Here is a 24,209-nt window from a genome sequence, read left to right as displayed (position 1 = left end):
CAACTGTTCTAAATACAGTCTGGTCTACTTTCAAATCAGATTAAGCCCCAAAGACCGGGAGCAAATCCACTAATGAAAAGAAAACAAAAATGGTCTTCAGCTACCTCTTACAGTTTTGCTCTAAATCGAGGAATCCTGACAAATAGAAAACACCAGAGAAGCTCAATAAATACTTGCTAACTATACATCTGACTCCTAATGGAAAGCTCAAGTTTGGGTTTAAATACCTGGTCCTGAATGTACTTCAAAGTTTACTGTCTTAATACACCCCCTAATACACACCCCAAACCACAGCTTGCACACTGTAGGGTCTCAGCAGATACTCCTCTTTCAGAGAGAAGGGCAATTGTCAAAACTACAGTTTTAGTCCAGCTGATGTTATTCTTGCTTGAAAAGATTTCCCAGAATCTGACTTGCCAATTTCATCATCACTAATATACACCAGTTCATATAAAACTCTCTCTTTTTTTCTGAACTGCTACTTAATCACCTTCACCTTTTTTTGAAAACAGCTCTTTATCTGAACCTAGCAGGTAGCCTGGACTGACTTATAAATAGGATTTTAAGAAGCAGTAGTATATTAAAAAGAATTCCTTTAAGAGCTGTTTTGGTTAGAAATAGTATTCATAAGTTTGACCTCTGGGCACAAGTTCTAGGTTTTGCTTCCACTGCTAACCACCTCTTCCTTCCTGGATTAAAAATTGGGGGCATGTCCTTTTCTCTTAACTGTCTCCCTGCACCACGGACCATGTGTTGGCAAAGTCCAATTATTAGGCCATGCTTCCTCACAGACTTCCTGTTCCACGTGTGATAATAAATGAGAGATGCTCTGCACTCCTCAGTGTTTGGCCAGCTACAGAATTGAAAAAGCCCCAAGATGCCAATTACCAAGGTGCCAGTTTTCTACCTTTATGCTGCTCTTTAATTCCAAGTGATCCTGTTCTATCTTCTTCCGGGTCTTCTCCTTTTCTATACGATCTTCAATGATGACTTGTTCATATTCCCTTATCTGCAAAAGTAGACATCAATCATATGTTACAGGACTTGCTCACTAAGCTGTGGCCCAGCCAGCCCAGCTTTTTTGTTTTTCTTTTTTTGTCTGCACCACATGACTTGTGGGATCTCAGTTTCCCAACCAGGGATTGAACCCCAGCCATGGCAGTGAAAGCCTGGAATTCTAACCACTAGGCCACCAGGGAACTCCCCAGCCCTGCATTTTTAATATAAAACTTTAAAATGAACCATGCCAGGACTTCCCTGGTGGCACAATTGTTAAGAATCCATCTGCCAATGCAGGGGACACAGGTTCGAGCCCTGGTCGGGGAAGATCTCACATGCCGCGGAGCAACTAAGCCCGTGCGCCACAACTACTGAGCCTGCGCTCTAGAGCCCGTGAGCCACAACTACTGAAGCCCGTGTGCCACAACTACTGAAGCCCGTGTGCCTAGAGCCCGTGCTCCACAACAAGAGAAGCCACCGCAATGAGAAACCTGCACACCACAATGAAGAGTGGCCCCTGCTCGCCGCAACTAGAGAAAGCCCGCGCGTAGCAACGAAGACCAACGCAACAAAAAAATAATTAATTAATTAATTTTAAAAATTGCCCTCTTCTTTAAAAAAAAATGAAATACTAACTTGATGTGTGGCTAATGACATCAAAATAATTAATTTTAAAAAACTAATAGAATGTATACCTACAAATAGCAGCCATCTTTTAAAAGAGAAATTTGAGAAGTTCTACATTTATTCAATGATGAAACCATAATCAGAAGCTTTTTATAAATCATCATTTATAAATTATCTCCAGAGGTCATAAAGTAGAAATAAAAACAGTATCTAGCTCAAGGGGTTTGGGGGGGGTTAAATAAGTTATATATGTAAAATACTAGAAAAGTGCCCGGGACAGATTAAGCAATATAAAGTGTCGGCTGCTGCTATTATTGTCCCTGTCAACGAGGACGTCATCATCATCATCAAGAAAGAATCCTAGTGGTTTACAGGCATACCACGTTGTGACCAAAAATAGTATCCCCCAGCTACTGTTGCTTAGCTACCACCCACTCCTCAGTGCTCATTAAGACTCTGCTTCCTTACCGTCTTTGCAAGTTCTTGAAGGTGTGCTAAGTCACTGGCCTTAGCAGCTTTGAGAGCATTTAGTTCATTCTGTTTCATTTCTGTGTCCTTATCAAATTTCTCCATCCAGACCTCTAGCTTCTCCTCAAGTTTCTACTTGGAAAAAAACATTAAAATATGGCTCTACCAGACACAAAACAGTATATACTGTATGAAATCATTTATATAAGGTTGAAGAACAAGCACAACTTTTCTATAGTGATAGAAGTCAGAATGATGGTTACTTTTGGGGGGAGGGTTAGTTTATTGATTGGGAATGGGGCAGGAGGGAGACTTCTGGGATGCTGTAAATGTGCTCTATGTCTCTATCTGGATGGTGGTTACAGGGGTGCTTAGCCATATTCATCAAACTATATACTTAATATTTGTGTACTTTGTGTGTGTTATTATCAATTTTAAAACAGGTGGGGGGACTTCCCTGGTGGTCCAGTGGGTAAGACTCTACATCCCAATGCAGGGGGCCTGGGTTTGATCCCTGGTCAAGGAACTAGATCCCGCATGCATGCCTCAACTAAGAGGTCGCATGCTGCAACTAAGAGTCCACATGCCGCAACTAAGAAGTCCACGTGCTACAGCTAAAGATCCCGCATGCTGCAGCAAAGATCTCGCATGCCGCAAAATAAATAAATATTTTTTAAAATAAAATAAATAAATAAATAAAACGGGGGGAAAGGGCCTTCCACGTGTCTGGATAAGAGAAGTTGCGGTGAAGAGGAAAGGAATAAAGGGTAGGTAGAAATTCTGAAGGATAGGAATGGCATCAGACATCTCTTTGATTGCCAACACTAAATAATAGTCGAGAAGGGTACAATGTTTTCAAAATTCTAAAAGACAATAAATGTGAATCTAAGATTCTATTCCTAGCCAGCCTCACATTCAAATGTGAGGGGAAGAAAGAAATATACCTGGTCTTTCTGAAAGAGTTACTCAAGGATATACTTTATTTTTTTTAATATATTTATTTAAATAATTTATTTGGTTGTGCCAGGTCTTAGTTGCAGCTTGCGGGCTCCTTAGTTGAGGCTTACCACCTCCTTAGTTGCAGCTCACCGGCTCCTTAGTTGTGGCATGTGAACTCTTAGTTGCGGCATGCATGTGGGATCTAGTTCCCTGACCAGGGATCAAACCTGGGCCCCCTGCATTGGGAGCACAGAGTCTTATCCACTGCACCACCAGGGAAGTCCCTCAAGGATATACTTTAGCAAAATAAAATGAAAGAGATACGAATAAGAAATAGTAAAATGTATATTTAAGCTATATGTCATAAATTTTTAGTAATAAATCATAATCTGGAACTAAATCCCAAATTAGGCAGTATAGTCTAGTGGAAAGAGCACAGGCTCTGAAGGCAGATTGCCTAGGCTCAACTCCCAACTTTGGCACTCAAACAAGTTTACTCAACTCTCCAAAGCCTCAGTTCTATCATCTGTAAAATAGAAATATATAATGAATGATTTCAACATGGGATGTAGGAGAGGAAGAGAAGAGGTAAGTAAAAGCTTTGCCTTAATAAAGGCAAGTAGATAGAGATATTGATCAGATTTAATAGAAAGAACAAAGTTAAATGTTTAAGGGTTACCACTGCAAGAAAAGAATGTATGACAAACTCCTGAAGCATGTACCTCAAGAATGAGACATCAAGAGGAACCTTTAGATGGTACATAAACATGATTTTTTTAAAAATCAATCACAATCCATGATTCTGATTAACTTAGAGCCTGTCCGTTTGCTGCAATCATGTCTTTAACATCTTTCTAAATCTTAATACTTTCGTTTTCTTTTAATCAAAAAAAAGAGAACAGGCTCCAGGCAGGCAGGAGGAGCTGGCTGAAATGTAATAACATCATCTGATATTTCTTGCACTTCTATTTACATTAATTTCTATTTACAGCAAATGATACTAGCTTTCCTTTTATAGCAATAATATTATCTTAACTGAAAATAAATTGATATAGTTGTTTAGGTGGATAACTAACTAGAAAACAGTAGTAATACAGGTGGTATACAGATATTACAAAACCAGGAAAGTGGTATGCAAATAATTGAAGTTTGCACTAGAAAGCTGGAAATCAAGAAATAAAAGTTCTCTCAATTCCACTATTGGATGAGAATCTGCCTTCCAATGCAGGGGACGCGGGTTCGATCCCTGGTTGGGGGACTAAGATCCCACATGCCGTGGGGCAAATAAACCTGCGCACCACAACTACTGAGCCTGCGTACTCTGTAGCTCACGTGCCACAACTAGAGAAGCCCGCACGACACAACAAAGAAGAACCCATGCGCCACAATGAAGACCCAGCACAGCCAAAAAAATAATAAATAAAATAAAATAATAATTAAAAAAAGGAGAGCAACAACTAGAAAGCTTGAAAAGCAGGAAACATAAAATAATATGGAAACATTAAGTATAAACAAATGAAAAATCACAATAAAATTAATTGGAGTAAATTCCCCTATCAAAAAAAAAACCTCTCAGGTTTCTTTAATCCAACTATGAGCTATTTATAAAAACCACAGTTAATATAATCAAAGCAAAAAGAAAGCAGGTTTGGCAATTAATATCTGGCAAAACAGAACTCAAGCCAAGAATAATTAAATGAGACAAAAAGGGATATTTTAAACTGATAAAAGGCAAGCTTTATTAAGAAGATATTACAGTTATAAACTTGTATATTCTAATAACATATTTTTGGAATATATAAAGCAAAAAATTAGAAATGTAAGAAATTGACAGATCCACAATCATCTTAGGAGACTATCACACCTCTCTGAAATTAATAGCTCAGGTAGACCAAAATAAATAACAATATGAAGAATTTGACAGCTAGACTAATAGACAATTCCACAACTCTGTACCTAACAGAGAAAACATTCTTTTAAAATACCCATGAAATATTCATATAATGTGAGCATATATGAAGCCCAAGTAAGAGCTCTACAAATTCCAATAAGCATAAATCTTATATTTCACATTCCTAGACCATAATGGAAGACAGTAAGAATGTAAAGGTCAAAGCAGTGCTGTGAGCAATAGAAAGACAGCCTACACTCTTTCCTCTCCAACCTTAACTACTTGGACATTTTTAAAAAACCCTATTAATAAGGGGAGGGGGAAGGGGAAGCTGGGACAAAGTGAGAGAGTGGCATGGACATATATACACTACCAAACGTAAAATAGATAGCTAGTGGGAAGCAGCCGCATAACACAGGGAGATCAGCTCAGTGAGAGGGGTGGGATAGGGAGGGTGGGAGGGAGGGAGACACAAGAGGGAAGACATATGGGGACATATGTATATGTGTAACTAATTCACTTTGTTATAAAGCAGAAACTAACACACCATTGTAAAGCAATTATACTCCAATAAAGATGTTAAAAAAAAAACCCTATTAAATAACTAGGGTTAAAAAGGAAATAGAAAATAATAACAACAACAAAAGGAAATAACAAATTGTAAACTAAAAATTATGATGCCTACAATTTACTTTTAAAGGCCCAAAAAAGGTAAGATGGATTAATGGAGGAAGGATGTATAGATGTGATAAAGCAAGAATAATAAAATGTGAATCATAGAATCATAACTAGAAGATGGGCTTTGGGGCATTCACTGTAAAATTCTTTCAACTTTGTGTATATTTGGAAACACTCATAATAAAATGTTGGGGAAAAATAAATAAATTTCAAATTATTTGGAAAGGAATGACAATGTAAGCATTATTTATTAAAACTTCAGACTGTACTCAGAAAAATGTTGGTTTATATGCATTTACAAGAAAATAAGGGACTTCCCTGGTGGCTCAGTGGTTAAGAATCTGCCTGCCAAATGCAGGGGACATGGGTTCAATCTCTGGTCCAGAAGATCCCATATGCTGCGGAGCAACTAAGCCCGCAAGCCACAACTACTGAGCCTGCGTGCTGCAACTACTGAAGCCCATCCACCGAGAGCCTGTGCTCCACAACAAGAGAAGCCACTGCAATGAGACGCCCACGCACCGCAATGAAGAGTAGCCCCGCTCACTGCAACTACAGAAAGCCCATGCGCAGCAACAAAGACCCAACGCAAACAAAAATTTTTTAAAAAGAAAATAATAAAATTTGAAAATAAATGAATTGAGTATTTAAGAAACTAGACAAAGATTAGCAATATAAGCTCAAAGAAAATAATTATACATAATTATAGTAATTATATAATTAAATAATTATAAATAATACATGAACATAATTACTCAAAATTAAACCAAAAACCAATGTGACAGGGAACAAAACAGATTTGCTCAATAAAACCAAAAGATGGTTTTTATGAAGACCAATAAAATGGTCAAACCTTTGACAAAGCTCAGCAAGAAAATGGGAGAGAAGACACAAATTTTTGAAAATAAAGGATGAAAAAGATAACTTCAGAAATAAGAGAAAAATTTTAACTGTAAGAGACTATAGATCACATGTTTATACTAATAAATTTGAAATGAATGTTTTGATGAAATGGATTATTTTCTAGGAAGATATAAGTTACCAAAAATGACTCAAAAAGAGTTTTTTTTTTTAAGTAAAGACATCAGTAATCATTTAAAAAAATTGAAAAGGGATCCAAATATCTCCTTTAAAATGATACCCAGCAAGACTGTTTATGACTGAATTTACCAGTTTCAAGGAACAAATAGTAATCTATTTTATTCTATTTTTATTTTTTAGGTTTCAGAGTATAAAAAGATGAGAAGCTTCCCAATTCAAACTGCCAAGCTAGCATAACTGATCACAATACAACAAAGAAGCACCAAAAAATGAATCTATAGGTTAATCTCATTTATGGAATATATAAATACAAAATGAAAATCTACAATTCTAACTGTCTAGTAAAAGAATAATAAATTATGAACAAGTAGGATTTATCCCCCAAATTTAAGATGATTCAACATCAACAAATCTATTAATGTGTTTTAATTTATTAACATATTAAAAGAGAAAAAGATCATATCATCTCAATGGATTAAAAAAAATCCATCTCATAAATCTGAATGCTCATTCCCGATTAAGAAGAAAAAAAAAAACTTAATATATAACTAAAAGGAAACTTTATTAACTTGATAAGGTTTACCTCCCATAAACCTACAGTGCAAATGTCATACGATCCCTATTTGTGCCAATTATCAAATCACCATCCTCTCAGCTCCAAATCATCCTTCACTGACCCACTTTGTGAAACTTGGTGCTTGCAGTAAACATTTTGTTTTGCAAGCTGGCAAAATGTGAAGCTTTGTCAGTAGAGGGCGCCAGAGGGACATGACAGAAGAGCTTCTCTCCTTGGTTCCAGTGTGCTTCCTCTTTTGTTTCAGGGGCACAGCTGACTGTGGCATGGGTGTGGGGCACTCAGTGGCACTTGTTCACCAAGTTTTGCTGACACAGCAGAAGGATTCTTGCTTGCCACAGTCCACAGTTCCCTGCTTGCCAGCTTTACCCCACTAGCTATAAACCAGCTCTGACCCAGGGCAACAAAGCAAACATCTGTTTATTCCTTCCTTGCATACTGTCCTTTAGCCCTAGAGTTCTCTTTTATCCTTCCTTTGTAGCCAATTCCTTATTACCAGTTAATGATTCTTTTGTTAAGTGTTCTCTGCTCAAATTACTGATGTGGCTTCTGTCACCTAAGTGGACCATAATGATACAGAATTAGTACCAAAAATAGAGTTTGTCTTCCCACCTTCTAATTCACATGTCTTACTAAGGCATCTAAAATCCTTGCTTCTTCTGTTTATCAGATACAATCACCATAATGCAGTGAACATAATGCAGTGAAACATATGATGTTTTGTGGAAAGTCAAAGCAGGCAATATCTCTGCAGACCATAATATGGCAGAGAAAGGAGAAATGACATAGCCCTGATGCGAGACTGTGAGGGTGTACTGTTGGCCCTGCCAGGTAAAAGCAAACTGCTTCTGCAGTTTTTTCGAAACTAGTTTGGAGACAGGGACCTTAGTCAAGTTAATAGCTGCCTACCACGTGCCAGTGGCCGTTGAAGATTTTCTCCAGTAAAGATACTACATCTCGAACAGTAGCTGCAATTGGAGTCACCATCTGATTACATTTACATTAGTCCACAGTCACTCTCCAAGATCATTCACAGGCCAAACAGCTGAGTTAAACGGGGATGTGACAAGTGTCACTACCTCCACTTTGAAGCCTTTGATGTTGGCACTAATTTCTACAGTTACACCAGTGGTACAGCACTGCTTATGATTTACTATCTTGGTAGGGATGGGAAGTTCCAGAGACTTCTACTAGGCCCTTACTACCATAAAGGCCCTCACTCCATGAATCAGAGAGCCAATGTAGAAATTTTGTTTGTTATCAAGTATGTCTATTCCAATCCTATGTTCAGTAACTGGGGAAAATAACCACAGAGTGTATTCACAGAACAGGTGGGCCCAGAGCAAATCAGACTTAAGTCGCCATCTATCACCTGACCACCATAATCCCCCATTTTGAGGAGGGGCCACAGTGTTGTTTTGAGTCCCTAGGAATTAGCATCAATTCAGAGCCAATGTTTAGTAATCTCAAAAGGTCTGGATATTTCCTTTTTTCCAGTGCATAGTCACTCTAATAAGTAGCCACAGGTCCCTTGGGTAAGGCTTGGAGGAAGATTCACTTGCATTACTTGCAGCAGTGATGCAGAGTTCATCCTCAGGGGGACCTGCTCCCTTCAATCAAGGGGCTCTGGGTCTGTGAATTTACTTCGTCGGGAAACTGGATGAGAGGCCTTGACTCTTCATTGTGGTGACTCAAATCAGGTTTCTGGCAACTAGACTTGGACATTTCTTCTGTTATATAGATCATGTAATGCTTTATCAGGCTGCCCATCAATTTTGTTCCTAGAGATACCACAATTAATTAGTCATTGCCAAACATCCCTGTGGGCAAAGGCTTTCTGATTACCAGTACCTCTCTGCTGCCCTCCATGGCAATCGTGTCCACCTTCGCTTTGGTAGTTAAGTGCTGCCACATGTCCTCTGGCACTCCATGAGTCCATCATTCCCACCAGGTGTTCCCATTCTAAGTTGCAGGTCCTATTCTTTCCCAAGGAACCCTAACTTGCACATGAGAAACTTGGCATGACTATGAATTCATGTGTAATAGTGTTATATTCCACCTTCCTTGGTCTAACACCCTTAGAATCCATTCCCATACATATCCCCTGGGTTTCCATCAATATATATCAGTAAAGTCTTGTAATTCTCTTGGAGTGTAAGCTATTTCCTTCTGAGTTATAGTTATCTGAGTTATCTATCAACCTGGAATCTGCTGAGATTTGACCCTAGTGATGGCTCCAGGGACAAAAGGGGTGATTGCAGTAGGTCTTGAGAATGAGCATCCCTTTTCAAAGCATCTGCCTCAGATGAAGTTATTATCACAGGGTCTTCAGGGAAAGGAAGACTAATCTCAGACATAGGAGGGCAGGCTACTTCCACTGGCAAGAGAGGCTTACAGTGACTTGGGGGTTCAAGATTGTCAATTACATAAATCTGAGTCCAACCAGGTGTTCCCATTCTAAGTTGCAGGGTCTTATTCTTTCCCAAGGAACCCTAGCTTGCACGTGAGAAACTTGGCATGACTATGAATTCATGTGTAATACTGACTGAAACATCATTAAAACCAAGAATAGAAAAACGGTGCCACATTATTATTACTACTACTACTAAACATTACACTTGCCATTCTATCTGTACAATAAGCCACAAAATGGAAATAGACATATAAATAATGAAAGGGAAAATATAAAATTGTTATTATCTATAGTCAATAAGATTTTCTACCTAGAATATCCAAATGAATCAACTGAAAAACCATTAAAACTAATATGAGAGGACATAAGGAATCTAGAACAATATTACAAAAATGAATAGCATTTCCATATACCATGCACTTAGAGACATGTCCACTGACAGAAGGATGGTTACCTAAATTTTGGTATATCCCCTCTATGGCATATTATATAGCAATTGTACTGCCTTAGAAAACATTAAAGACAGGGACTTCCCTGGTGGTACAGTGGTTAAGAATCTGCCTGCCAATGCAAGGGACACAGGTTCGAGCCCTGGCCGGGGAAGATCCCACATGCCGCAGAGCAACTAAGCCCATGCGCCACAACTACTGAGCCTGGGCTCTAGAGCCTGTGAGCCACAACTACTGAGCCCACGTGCCACAACTACTGAAGCCCACATGCCTAGAGCCTGTGCTCCGCAACAAGAGAAGCCACCGCAATGAGAAGCCCGTGCACCGCAACGAAGAGTAGCCCCCGCTCGCCCTAACTAGAGAAAGTCCGTGCTCAGCAATGAAGACCCAACACAGCCAAAAATAAATAAATAAATTTATATATAAAAAAAAGAAAACATTAAAGACAAAGTAAATTCTTTTAAAAAACTGAGTCTGGAAAAACATATATAGTATGATCCAATTTATGTCAAAAACAAATATAAATTAATACTAAAAACAAGTAAGTATTTAGGTACATACACAAATATGTACATGAAAGGAAAAGAATATGGAAGAAATCTTTGGAAAGGGGAGTGATTAAGAAAGCTTTTGCTTTTTGAAAATCTATGTATTTCTGTACTGTTTCCAATTTTTCATTAAAAAGTATTTATGTATCACTTGTGTTATTAGGCTGAAGAGGAGGAACACTAACTTCATGCATCCAACATCCATTTATCCACCCACTCATCTGATTGTTATCAAATACCTGCTATACTTCTAACATTTGAAACAGGTAACAAGATACATAATCCTGAAATTACAGGGGTACAGGTTCTAATAGCCTACTGATATGTTTTTCAGTAAAGGCCTGTGAGATAGCATCTAGAAATTTTCTTTAACCACAGATTTGGAATTATTCGCTGAAAATTCATCCACTTTCTCAAAGGCAGGCTATATCATGAGTAAGCTGGAAATATTTTCCTTATTCATCCAACAGGGATATTTTGAAAGGTTCCATTCAGCTTGGTTTGTTATTAGTATTGGAAATACTAATTAAAACCATTCAGTCACATATAATTCACACAAGAAATAAAATGAGTAAATAAATACATGGAAAAATGGTCAATTCTATTAGTAAGCAAAAAATGCAAAATAAGACAATTCATTAAATTAGTAGACTTTTAAAAATATCTAAAACATTGCAGTACCCTGTGGGACAGGACCAAAGATGGATGGAGTGATAGAATTGAGGAATGTTAAGCCCTCTGTCACAAAGCAGACCAGTGCCTTTGTAGAAGGAGTGAAAATGCGCACTTATAAGCCTCTAATGGATTGTCCTAAATGCCAAGGATTAGAATCCCCGATCCAGCATTTTGTACGTAGGGGATGCACGGAGCACCCACATTTATTCCCTGAGGAAGAAACAAAAGCCAAAAGGGACTGTAATGACACACTAGAGGAAGAAAATACTATTTTGGAGAAACTAACAAAGACAGTTTGTGTTGATACAGAAACTAAAAGCATCGTTTAACCACAGAAAACTCACCAAGATCTCAGAAGCAACAAAAGACCATTAGGCTAAACAAGTTCTTGCTTGAATAAGAAAGAATTTAAACATTCTTTCATTCCTGTCCAAAATAATTAGAGACGGAAGAAGCAAAAAGCAATTTTAAAATGGACATATATTTACATACACCTGGAAAACTGTGCCTTGTGTTCAAATTCATTAAAGCCAGATCCTGCAAGTAAAAAAAAAAAAAATCGAAAACAGCTAGTTCTATTGAGGATACCTTGAAATTAGTGCTTGCATAAATTGCTGATGTCAGCGTAAAATAGAAAGTACTAGCATTATTTATCAAAAGTCACAAAATAACAGACTCTCTGAATTAATAATCTCATGCTTGAGATTTACTTTTAGTAAGTAATTGCAATGAATAAAACAGTTATTTGGGCAAAGCTTTCATTACTGAATTATTTATAATAATGAAACTTTGGAAATAACCTAAATATCCAAAACAAAGAGTAACAAATTATGGAATAACCATTCAATGGAACATTATAAAACCACTTAAAATTATTTTATGAAGAGACTGTAATAAAATGGAAAAATGAGTAAAAAACCAACTGGCAATTTTTTTTAAATTAATTAATTAATTTATATTTGGCTGTGTTGGGTCTTCATTGCTACATGCAGGCTTTCTCTAGTTGTGGTGAGTGGGGGCTACTCTTCATTGCGGTGCACAGGCTTCTCATTGCAGTGGCTTCTCTTGTTGCGGAGCATGGGCTCTAGGCACGCGGGCTTCAATAGTTGTGGCATGTGGGCTCAGTAGTCGTGGCTCACGGGCTCTAGAGCGCAGGTTCAGTAGTTGTGGTGCACGGGCTTAGTTGCTCCACGGCACGTAGGATCTTCCCAGACCAGGGCTCGAACCCGTGTGCCCTGAATTGGCAGGCGGATTCTTAACCACTGCGCCACCAGGGAAGTCCCCAATTGGCAATTTTTTAAAAATCTTCCCTCAACTAAGAATATGCTATTTTTATAATTTTAAGAAATCAGGAAATTTTAGTTTTAAATTATGACTATGAAGCAATATAGGAACAAGAAAAGTTTCTTATATAGTGCTAAATGATAAAGGTAGAGGACAAAATTTTACCTGTACTAAAATTACAGCTTTATAAAATATTTATCCAGATGGATAACTTTTAAAGAAAAGTGGGCTATACAGCTCATTTATTAGGCTGGTAGAATTATGGTTGATTTTTCTTTCCTTAAATTTTTTTTGCTGTCCTTGGTATTTTATAAGCAGGACACAAACATGTCAGAGGATAAGAAAGTTTTGGGGACCCACCTGCTGCTCCTTTCTAAGGAATATTTCAATCTCTGCATGAATCCGGTTCTCTTCTTCAGTTTTCAGCCTTAGTTTCTGTGAGAACAACAAACCAGTGTCAGAAATTCTTCCCAACGGGGCTGGAAGTGAGTTCTCAAGATTAGGGGTGTAGCTGTGACAGTAGTACAGGTCTTCTCTACCAGCTGGGATCCTAAGATTCCGAGATATTGCTCCAGAACAGCAATTCCGTTCCCTTCAACTCAATTCATGTTCACAACACGGCTGAGCCATGCCTGGCACTGTGCTAGACACAGGCAACTGCCCAGAGCAAAAGGACCATAATCCTGTGGCCTGGAAACTGGTGTCCATTTAAGGAGAGAAACAATGCTTCAAGGGCACAAGCTTCTCAGGCCTACAGAAAGAAATTCCAGAGTGCAAGAAAAAAGTTTGTTGTCATAGTCTTAAGCCACACTTGGGAAGTAAGCTTTCAAATAAGTCAGAGAAAGGAGTCGCCTCCTGCACACAGGTGATACGCTCTACTGATGTTTGCTCCTTCTCGCCGACCTCTTGTTCTTTTAGCCATTTAGCCTTCCTCCTCTAATGAGGGTCTACCCTTGTTTCTTTCTCCTGATATTTTTCACTGTGACTTCTCATTTCTGTAAATGTAGGTTTGCATGAAATTCAGCCCTCTAGATTTTGCATTTCTTAATGGAGGGATGAAAGATACTGGTTGAGTGAGAAAAGTAGCAGCAAAAACCTGCAGTTACTGAATATCTTGTTTTGCCCTCTCCCTATAATTACCAGGAGAAATGGCAAGTGGTTTTATAAAGTAAGGATAAAGTGACCAAGAGAAGAAAGTAAAACCAATTTTCAAAGTCCTTACAAAAAACCAGGAGATGTAAGCTACAGCCCATCAGAATCTCTGCCTGCAAAAAAGCAAGTCCTCATTCTTTTTTTGTTTTTAACCTCAAATGTTAGGGTTGCTGGAGAGAGAGAGCAAAGATTGGGAAAGTCTCCCTCTCTCTCCTCCTTTGTCAGCTGAGGCAATATCAGGAGCCTGATTCATTCCTAATTAACAGTGATTACCTCAATCTCTTCCAGCAAGAGCTCCTCTGTTTTGCTACATTTTTTCTGGGTCTGGGAAATCTGCAGCTCAGTGTTTCTCTTCATATAGCGATTCTCCATGCTGGTTTTTGCCTTCATCTCTTGCAACTGGTCCTTGAGGTGAGCAATATATTCATGCCGACTCTGTAAAGGTAAGACCAGGTTTCTAAATTAAAATACATTCTACCTCCATTCAGCACAGTCAGTGGCTTAAGCTTACCTTTTGTTCTTTTTTTTTTTTTATATAATTTAAGATTATTGTATTTCCTTACAAGAGGAATGTTTTAACAAATTTTACAGGTGTCAATCAACCCTTGTTCAAATTGGGCACACATCAAATCTAGCATTATGGGAGTTTTATTTGGAAGTGAACTTTTAACTATCAATACAAATGCCAAGATACTACACAAAACATCCACAGGAACTTTTTTCATCTTTTTTTGAATTGTCCACAAACATTTCCTACATAATCCAACATACAACAGAGAAATGGTACATCTTTTCCTTTCAATTTGCATACAATGGAAAAACAAGAATATATATTTTACAAAGTTTAACTAATAGACACTGCCAAGCTGACAGTTTAAGTCTATAGGTGAGAAATTATCTAATGAAAAATAATCAGAATTTATTTAGCATCAGTCACTTCCATAACCAAGTATTATTCTGATTAATAAAACTTGCCGCCATTAGGCTTCTGGTATGTACTTATACCAACTACTCCATCTGTTGCATTGCTCCCCACCTTGGTTCTTCACAACTACAAACAGAAAATCGTTGCAAAGTAGGGGCAAGCATTTGCAAAAACAGACAAAAATCCCCAGCTTATTAGAAGCATGAATGTGTGGTGGAATTTCCTCCCAAGCAATGGACTTTCTAATCACTTAAGAAATCACCAGAACTGAATGTGTCAAGATATTTGCCTAAGTCCAAGAAGAGATGCATTTATTTATATCCAACAGAGGACTGAAAATTAAACTTAGTGTTTAGTTTGGGGGCAGGTTGGGGGGAATTCAGCCATTTGAAAAATGACCATCTTAAAAAAAAATGACCACCAAAAATAGGTCCACTAAATTTATTTTAAAAATCATAAAACATTTCTTACAAAAGAGCATTACATTCTGCACACTGCTCTGAATAGATGCCAGGGACACATGGACTATTGCTACTTTTCCTCCCTGTCCCACCCCCTAAATGTTACAGTGACCACAAAGCAAAGGGTTCACAATAATTACATGGGGGGATTTTTTTTAAAACCATCAACAATGAACAAAAATTAAAAGTCACTCACTCTGCTGCTGTTTCAAAATCTCAATGTTCGTTTTTGCACACCCTCCCCCAACCCCCAAGCTTGTTTGTAAGGAACTAAAACATTACATCTGGTGAACAGCAAAGATTTCACTACACCTCAAATGCAGAACACCTATGAAGCAGAGGAATGTTGGCTTTTTAAACAGAACCAGAGAAAAAAAAAAAAAAAGATGCAGGACTCCTTCAGTTCTTCACTAGTCTTAGAAAAACTTTCCAGAATACTGCTTCACACTGTTCTGCAGCAAATACTGTGCATTCTTTATCTGGGCCTGTGTTCCTGTAATGGTAATAATCCGATCTTCAGACCCGTCTAAAGGCTCATCAATTTTGATCGAAGCTCCTGACTCATGACGGATTTGTTTAATCCGCTGACCACCTTTGCCAATAATAGATCCAGCCAGATCTTTGGGAATAGTTACTTGTGTAGTAATAATAGGTCCACCAAGATCACCGTATGAGCCACGACCCTCTGCATAGGAATAATCATATCCAGAGCCACCCTGTGGTTCATAAGCCATCTGCCACTCTGATGGGCTCCATGTATCTACTGCAGAGTCCCAGGTTTCATCAGCACTGAAACCAACCATGCCATCATAACGGTCTCCAGGTCTCCCTCTTCTGTCATAGGCCATTAGATCTCCTCCTCTAGGTGGTGGTGGTGGAGGAAGAGGAAGATTCCAAGCTCTGCCACCACCCCAGCCACCTCGTCCAGGAGGAGATGGAGGAGGTCCTCAACGAGGGCTCACATCACAATCTCTTCTGGATGGAGGCATGGGACGCCCACCCCGACCAAGAGGCATTCTGTCAAAACCACCTCTTCCCTGCATGGGAAATCCCATGGGACATCCACGGTGGTCATCAAACATCATTGTAAAACCACCATAATCATAGGTTTTGTCGTAAAAATTGGGATCATAAGGCTGAGCATGTCCTTTGATGGGAGACTCTGATATAAGATCAAGGATGATCTTTATGCACTCTACAACCCTATCAGGTTTTCCTCCAATAAGAACAACTCTGTCAGTGGATTGAGGACAACATTCCTGGAAAAGCTTGATTGTTGTCTGAGTGTTCTCTCGAAGTTCTTTGATTTTACCACCTTTGACCCCAATAATTCCTCCAGCCAGACTCTGATGAATCAGCAGTCTCAACTCGCAGTCAAAGTTGCTTCCTTTATAGTGTTGGTAATTTAAGCATTCCACAGCATCAGATTCGAGTGGGAGCTGGCTGGTTGCAGTGGGTGATGGCAACTGCAGGCCCTCTTCCAAGATAGGGATGATTTTCTTCAGAATTTCTCCAACTGTTTCAATATCAGCACTGATACTCAATATGCACTCAGGGCCACTGCTGTCTGGGACTGAAACACTGGCATTGTAGTCTGTACGGAGAGCCTTAATATTCTTGCCTCCTTTTCCAATCACTGCCCCAGCATTCTTGCTCTGAAGCAGAATGTGTAATTCAACCATCTCATCAGTGTTTCTAGATCTTTTAAAAGCTTGTTCGTCTTCCATATCTTCAGCAGGGCGTTTACCAAATTCACCATTGGTTTCGGTGTTGGGAAAGGTTTCCTCTGGATGTTCAGTTTCCATTTTCTTGTGTTAAAGGGGCACACCAATCAGTTATTAAATATATCTTTGCAGGGCAGAACTGAAGTGTTCTGGGCGGGACCAACTGACACCCTAGTGCTGCAGTAGCCAGGCAAGACTACCGTCCCTATGCTGCTGTGCAGCCTCAGCCGGTCACAGCTAGACAGAGAACTTACCTTTTGTTCTTATATTTCAACAAGGAACTGGATCTATTTTTCTGCTATCACACTATGGGAAATTTACCCAATAACCATGGATACTATAAATGAAAATGAAAGATAAGTAGTTCTAAGCATCAGAACTGTGAGATTCTTTCCTAGGCACACCATTTGGGTACTCTGTATCCACACAAATTTCCCATTACTATCTCCTTTTGGTGGAAAGAGCACTGAACTAAATGATCAAAAGACCTAACTTCCCACCCAAGCCCCACCAGCTGTGTGAATTTGGCCACGTCAGTTAAACTCTCTAAGTCTTACCTTCTTTAAAATAGAAACATTAATACCTACCCTGCCTGCAGTATCTTAGCAAGTAATTATAAGGATTAATTGACAACATGTGTGAAAACTTCGCAGGTTACAAAGTGCTTGGCAATTTCTTTTCTTTTTTTAATTGAGTTAACATTGGTTTATAATATTATGTAAGTTTCATGTGTACATTATATTTCAACTTCTGTATACATTATAATGTGCTTACCACCAAAAGTTTAGTTTCCATCTGTCACCATACAGTTGACCCTCTTTACCCATTTCCCACCCCTAATCCTTTCCCCTTCTGGTAACCACTACTCTGTTCTACATGTTTGTTTTTGTTTGGTTTGCTCATCTATTTTTGTTTTGTTTGTTTGTTTTAGATTCCACATGAGTGAAATTATATGTTATTTATCTTTCTCTGTCTGACTTATTTCACTTAGCATGATAATCTCAATGTCCATCCATGTTGTCACAAATAGCAAGACTTCATCTTTTTAAGGCTGAGTAGTATTCCATTGTATATATACTGTGTATATATATATATACCATATCTTCTTTATCCATTCATCTGTCAGTGGGCACTTAGGTTGTTTCCTTATCTCGGCTATTGTGGACAATGCTGCAATGAACATAGGGGTACGTATATCTTTCCGAATTAGTGTTTTCATGTTCTTTGGATAAATACCCAGAAGTGGAATAAATGAATTATATGGTAGTTTTATTCTTAATTTTTTGAGGAATCTCCATACTGTTTTCCATAGTGACTGCACCAATTTACTTTCCCACCAACAGTACATGAGGGTTCCCTTTTCTCCACATCCTTGCCAACACTTGTAATATCAGGCCTTTTTGATAAGTGCTTGGCAATTTAATGGCCTTGGTATTCATTTTTAAAATATTTATTATGTATCAGGCATTGAACTAGACTCTAGGTAAATAGTAAAGACCAAATAGACATGGTCCTTGCCCTCACAGAGCTTACAATCTAGTGGGAAAGATGTAATTAAAAGGAAACAAATATGTATAAACTTTTTAAAATGAGCAATATGCTATGAAAGAAAAGGGCAACAGGCTATGAGAGAAAATAACAAGAGAGACCTACATTAGATTGGATAGTCCAAAAAAGGATTCTCTGAGAAAGGAATGTTTAATCTGACACCTGAAGGGTAAGAAAAGTGGGTTGCGCTGCCCTGGTGGTGCAGTGGATAAGAATCTGCCTGACAATACAGGGGACACGGGTTCGAGCCCTGGTCCAGGAAGATCCCACATGCTGTGGAACAACTAAGCCCGTGTGCTACAACTACTGAGCCCGAGTGCCACAACTACTGAAGCCCACGCACCTAGAGCCTGTGCTCCGCAACAAGAGAGGCCACCGCAATGAGAAGCCCACGCACCGCAATGAAGAGTAGCCCCTACTCGCCGCAACTAGAGAAAGCCCGCGTGCAGCAATGAAGACCCAACACAGCCAAAAATAAATAAAGTAAAATTAAAAAAAAAAAAAGAAAAGTGGGGTCGAGGGGAATTCTAAGAAAAAGGAAAAATGTATGCCAAAGTCCTGAGGCAGCAATAATGCCTGATTTTATGCTGATCTAGAATTTCTTAAAGCAGTTTGTCCTTACCTCATCCTATTGACTCCAGCATGTATAATAAACCTTTCCAATGCTGGAGCTGCCACGGAGGTATATAGCACTGGGGAGATGTTCTCAGAACAGGATTCCAAGAAGGAGTTATTTTCCCACTGGGCCTAGGAATTCTCATTTCCCTTAAATTTTGAGTGCTGAACAACTGGAAGTAGAGATAGATAGGTAGATAACATACATACGTATGAGATATATCTTATGTAAGCTAGAAGCCTAAGCCTTCAAGGAGAAGGTTGGCTGTTAAAGAAGAGTCCTTCACTTACTTCAGCTTTGCCATGATTATTGAGGTTAGATGCAGTAACCATGAAGGATATGAACCCATCCCTACTCATTTTGACTGGTTATAAAAGGAGTCAAAGGGCACAAGCTGGATGTCCTAGAACCCTAAAATCTTACGGCAATATTGAGAGGGCTCTTCCTAATGGTGCTCAGTGATTTTGAGTACAAACTCTTGCCTTTGACCCTCATAGTGACCATCTGTATTCTACGGCTGGAGGAAGAGCATTTTGTACCTCTTCCTTAGCAGGAGTTAATCATGAAAATTTGTTTCTTACACCTGGGTTCACACGAATGTCTAGATTGGGTAGCCCTACATCAACTACAGCCCTACCGATTTCTCATCCTTTTGTTCTTCATTCAGCAACCCCATTGCCATCCACGGTCACTGACTGCACTTTGGAAAGCTCTGTGCTATCCTGGAAGCTTTGCATGATACCTTAAAACATCCCTGAACTGCTCCACACTCCAAGCCATACTTTGTTTTTTCTCTGGCCACACTATTACTAATTTTCGCATATTACCTCGCTCTTTCTTCACTCATCCCCTCAGCTTTTTGCATTCTTTAATGACTAATTTCCTTTTGGGGGGCCAGATATAGAAAGAGTACCAAAGAGAATAGGTTGACATGATGATGATGAACTCTAGGCTCCAAAATGGATTAAAGAATTAAATATAGATATAGAAAACATGCTTGTTAAATTTGCAAACTCAAAGCTGGTATATGATACGTAAGAGACATTAGAATTCAAAACCCTGTTGATTATTACAACTCTGGACTGATTCCAAGAAGAAGCAAAGGTGAAACTAAAGTCCTGATTTTGGTTAGAAGAATCTTGTAAGTTGAGAATTGTGAAGACCTAACTTGTCTTCCAACACTTTCATTAGAGGCTTACCCAGCTTCTAACATGAGAACCTGAGGTTAGGGCCCCACCACTGGTTGTTGTAATAGCAGCACTGTAAAAAGGTGCCACCCTTCCCTTGTATTCTTTAGACTTCTCAGATCTTCCTTTCACTGTGCTTCTTCTAACGGTTTGTCATCAGAATCTTCACAATCATGAAAGAATATTGCCATACAATATTGTGAAAAGCATTTGGAGTGCTTCCTCTTTGTTTATATTACTGCAATCTGTGGCACTGTATACGGTTTATATAACAGGGAAAAAAATCTCCCCTATCCTCTGTTGTGGTTAGACATCTATAATAGTGTGTACAGTTTTAGGCATCACATTTTTTTTTAACATCTTTATTGGAGTATATGGTCATCACGTTTAAGAAGGCGTTTACTCAGAAGAGATTATCCAAGACAGTGAAGTGTGCGAAAATTTTAGTACAAAAGGAAAGAAAAGAGGAAATTGGTGTGATTGGAAAGGTAATAGTTCAAATGGAAATGAAAGCAGTGGGTGGAATTGGAGCCTGAAACTTTAGAAGTTCTGACTTGATCATGCTTCATCTGCATTTTACAACGGGAGACTATTTGGCTCAGAGTTTATTCATAGACTCTCATAGAATCAGCCAGTATTCTTAGTTACAGACGGACAGGCAAATATAAATGTTAATTTAATACAGAACTCTATTTTTTTCCCATGGCTTTTATCACTTTAGTAGACCACATTTCCATTTTCCTTTTTCCATCCAACCAAAGAGGCAGCCTGAGGTATAAGACAAGTTCCATCTTCTCCAGCTACCCAAAATTTCAGGAACAAGTACTCTCCTCCCTACTTTGTGTTCAATTATGAAAACAGACGCTACCATTAAAAGCCTCTGGGGGAATTCCCTGGCAGTCCAGTGGTTAGGACTCAGTGCTTTAACTGCCATGGGCCTGGGTTCAATGATCCCTGGTCGGGGAACTAAGATCCCACAAGCCCCACGCTGCGGCTGGGGAAAAAAAAAAGACTTCTGCTCACAATATTGTGGCAGCCATCGGAGCCTTATTAACTCTAATTGGTTGACTGCTTCTTTCCATTACTAAAGCTTCTCTGAATTCAAATAACAAGCCCAGAAGTCTAGATCTGAAGGCAGTTTGGGGATTTGGAAGTAAAGTTTGGTCTGCTACGAAAACCCACAAATATGCTGCATCAGTCCATGATTGATCATGGAGAAAGCTCTAGACACCATGGACAACCAGGGTTATGATAATGGGTTATGGTGAAGGCAGATCTCTTCTTAGTGAGAATCTTAAAAGGAATTCATACAGCTGAAGATCCTTAGCCTATAACTCAGTATTTCTAGGCTGGATCTTTGTTGCATATTGGAAGATGAAGAAACGGCATGACACTTGGGTTCACTTATTAGTATGACTTAATCATGGTTTTACAATCATAGCCTGTAAGCATTTTATATCCTCCTCTGTTTCCACACTGTCAACATGGAAGGCCGTAAGTTTGTGCAGAACAGCTATACAGAGAAGAACCAGAGTAATCAGAGGCCCATGGCAATAGCATTAAAACTAGATGCCTTTGACTTGGCACAGGGTTATTGAAGACAAATGTTATATGACCTTTTAAACAGTTACATAATATAATAACTTCTTTTTTTTTTTTTTTACTTATTTATTATTATTATTATTATTATTTTAAGTTGCGTTGGGTCTTCGTTGCTGTGCGCAGGCTTTCTCTAGTTGCAGCGAGCGGGGGCTACTCTTGGTTGTAGTGCGCGGGCTTCTCACTGCGGTGGCTTCTCTTGTTGCAGAGCACGGGCTCTAGGCATGCAGGCTTCAGTAGTTGTGTCATGTGGGCTCTAGAACGCAGGCTCAGTAGTTGTGGCGCACGGGCCCAGTTGCTCCGCGGCATGTGGGATCCTCCCGGCCCAGGGGTCGAACCAGCGTCCCCCGCACCAGCAGGCAGACTCTTAGCCACTGCGCCACCAGGGAAGTCCCGCAAGTTCTCTTTAATAGTGTCTTGACTATTTTTGGTCCTTGGCATATCAATATAAATTTTATAATCAGTTTGTCAAGTCTCACAAAAATGAGTAAATAAGTAAATTAAATTAAATCCAATCAAGATTCTGATTGGGATTGAATTCAATGTATCAATCAATTTTGGAAGAATCCACATCTTTTTTTTTTTTTTTTTTTTTTTTAAACATCTTTATTGAAGTATAATTGCTTTACAATGGTGTGCTAGCTTCTGCTTTACAACAAAGTGAATCAGTTACACATATACATATGTTGCCATATCTCTTCCCTCTTGCATCTCCCTCCCTCCCACCCTCCCTAACATCTTTTTAATATGGAGTCTTCTAATCCATAAACATAGTATATCCCTCTAATTATTTAAATATTTAATTTTTCAATACTGTTTTATAGTTTGCTGCAAAGAAGTCCTGCAGGTTTTGTTGTTGCCACTGGATTCATTGCTAGATATTTGATATTTTTGATGATATTGTAAATATATATATTTCAATTTCTCTTTCTAAGTCTGCTGCTGATATATGGAAAAGATACATTAATTTTTATATATTGACCTTGGGTCTCTCTTTTTTCCCCTTTAGTTTCATGAAAACACTGCTCCACTGTTATCTGGCTTTGTGTGCCGATGTTCAGAAGTCTAACAGCAACCTGATTTTTTTCCTTTGTGACTGTCATTTTGCCTGGGGACCCAGTAGGAAGCTTCGTAAGGCAATTGCTCCCTCACATTCCAGTGATCTCCACACATACTTTCACACGCTCAAACCTGCCATCCTAATTACTGTCATCATTTTCTGACCCACAGGTCTCTAATATCCATGTACTTCCTAACCGTCTTCTTGTTTTCCAACCTTGACTTGACCACTGGTTTTTTAGTAACTCTAGGGATTTAACTTGATTTCATCTTGATAGCTGTTTTTTATTCAAGGTTTGCCTTGCATCTTCTAGTTCTGGTTTATCTACTCCTTTGCTGATGATCAAAATATCTGAGTGATATTCTACTTTAGTTTTACTGTGTCTGAATGTAACAGCTGAGACTGTAATCCAAGAAGGTAAGTTTAACAACCTAGTATTACCTGTTGTCTGGAAAATTATACTGTCAACAATGTATTTATTTTTTTAAGTCTTTATTAAATTTGTTACAATATTGCTTCTGTTTCATGTTTTTTTGGTTTTTTTGGCCGTGAGGCATGTGGGATCCTAGCTCCGCGACCAGGGATCAAACCCGCACCCCCTGCATTCACAGGCGAAGTCTTAACCACTGGACCACCAGGGAAGTCCCCAACAATATAATTTAAAGTGTTTAAAGAAAGAGAAAAACAGTGGCTGTGATAGTAGCAAAGGGGAGTTGATTGGCAGAGTGCCAAAGCTGAGGTCTCTTTTGATACTATTTGGTTTGGAGCCTTAAAAGGACATTGATACAAATATCTTCTTTTTTGATAGTCAAGAAATAAAAGAGGAAGTTTTAAATAATGGTAGAGTTTTTGAGGGAAAAAAGGCTAAGAAACCTCTGAAAAAGTCTATTCATTAGAGAGAAAACCTAAGTGCACACTAGTTTTGTTTTTGTTTTTTTTTTAAACATCTTTATTGAAGTATAATTGCTCTACAATGGTGTGTTAGCTTCTGCTTTATAACAAAGTGAATCAGTTATACATATACATATGTTCCCATATCTCTTCCCTCTTGCATCTCCCTCCCGCCCACCCTCCCTATCCCACCCTCCCTATCCCACCCCTCTAGGTGGTCACAAAGCAACGAGCTGATCTCCCTGTGCTATGCGGCTGCTTCCCACTAGCTATCTATTTTACATTTGGTAGTGTATATATGTCCATGACACTCTCTCACCCTGTCACATCTCACCCCTCCCCCTCCCCATATCCTCAAGTCCATTCTCTAGTAGGTCTGTGTCTTTATTCCCATCTTGCCACTAGGTTCTTCATGACCTTTTTTTTTTTCCTTAGATTCCATATATATGTGTTAGCATAC

At 38.8% G+C, this 24,209-nt stretch overlaps 2 protein-coding genes across 4 annotated transcripts in view; both read right to left on the bottom strand.

The window, feature by feature from the left end:
- Nucleotides 1-24,209, bottom strand: part of IQCG (IQ motif containing G) — a 40,672-nt gene that overhangs the window by 770 nt on the left and 15,693 nt on the right. For 2 of the 3 annotated variants that reach the window (XM_061193194.1, XM_061193195.1), the window contains exons 7-10: nucleotides 14,012-14,173; nucleotides 12,947-13,021; nucleotides 2,095-2,226; nucleotides 908-1,009 (exon numbers count right to left, since the gene is read on the bottom strand). In XM_061193194.1, coding sequence (XP_061049177.1) covers nucleotides 908-1,009; nucleotides 2,095-2,226; nucleotides 12,947-13,021; nucleotides 14,012-14,173 — 471 coding nt within the window. Of the gene's footprint in view, nucleotides 1-907; nucleotides 1,010-2,094; nucleotides 2,227-8,972; nucleotides 8,999-12,946; nucleotides 13,022-14,011; nucleotides 14,174-24,209 lie in introns of those variants that run through there. The other variant, XM_061193196.1, reaches the window with a different exon arrangement.
- On the bottom strand, nucleotides 15,390-17,031 carry LOC133093386 (heterogeneous nuclear ribonucleoprotein K-like). Its single transcript, XM_061193193.1, is given in 1 exon segment — nucleotides 15,390-17,031. A coding segment is annotated over 1 exon segment (1,389 nt). The 5' UTR covers nucleotides 16,930-17,031; the 3' UTR covers nucleotides 15,390-15,540.

This window comes from Eubalaena glacialis, chromosome 6 (assembly GCF_028564815.1).
Source record: "Eubalaena glacialis isolate mEubGla1 chromosome 6, mEubGla1.1.hap2.+ XY, whole genome shotgun sequence".
Classification (NCBI taxonomy): domain Eukaryota; kingdom Metazoa; phylum Chordata; class Mammalia; order Artiodactyla; family Balaenidae; genus Eubalaena; species Eubalaena glacialis.
The sequence above is the reverse complement of the archived record's forward strand: the minus strand, read 5'-3'. Positions and strand labels throughout refer to the sequence as shown.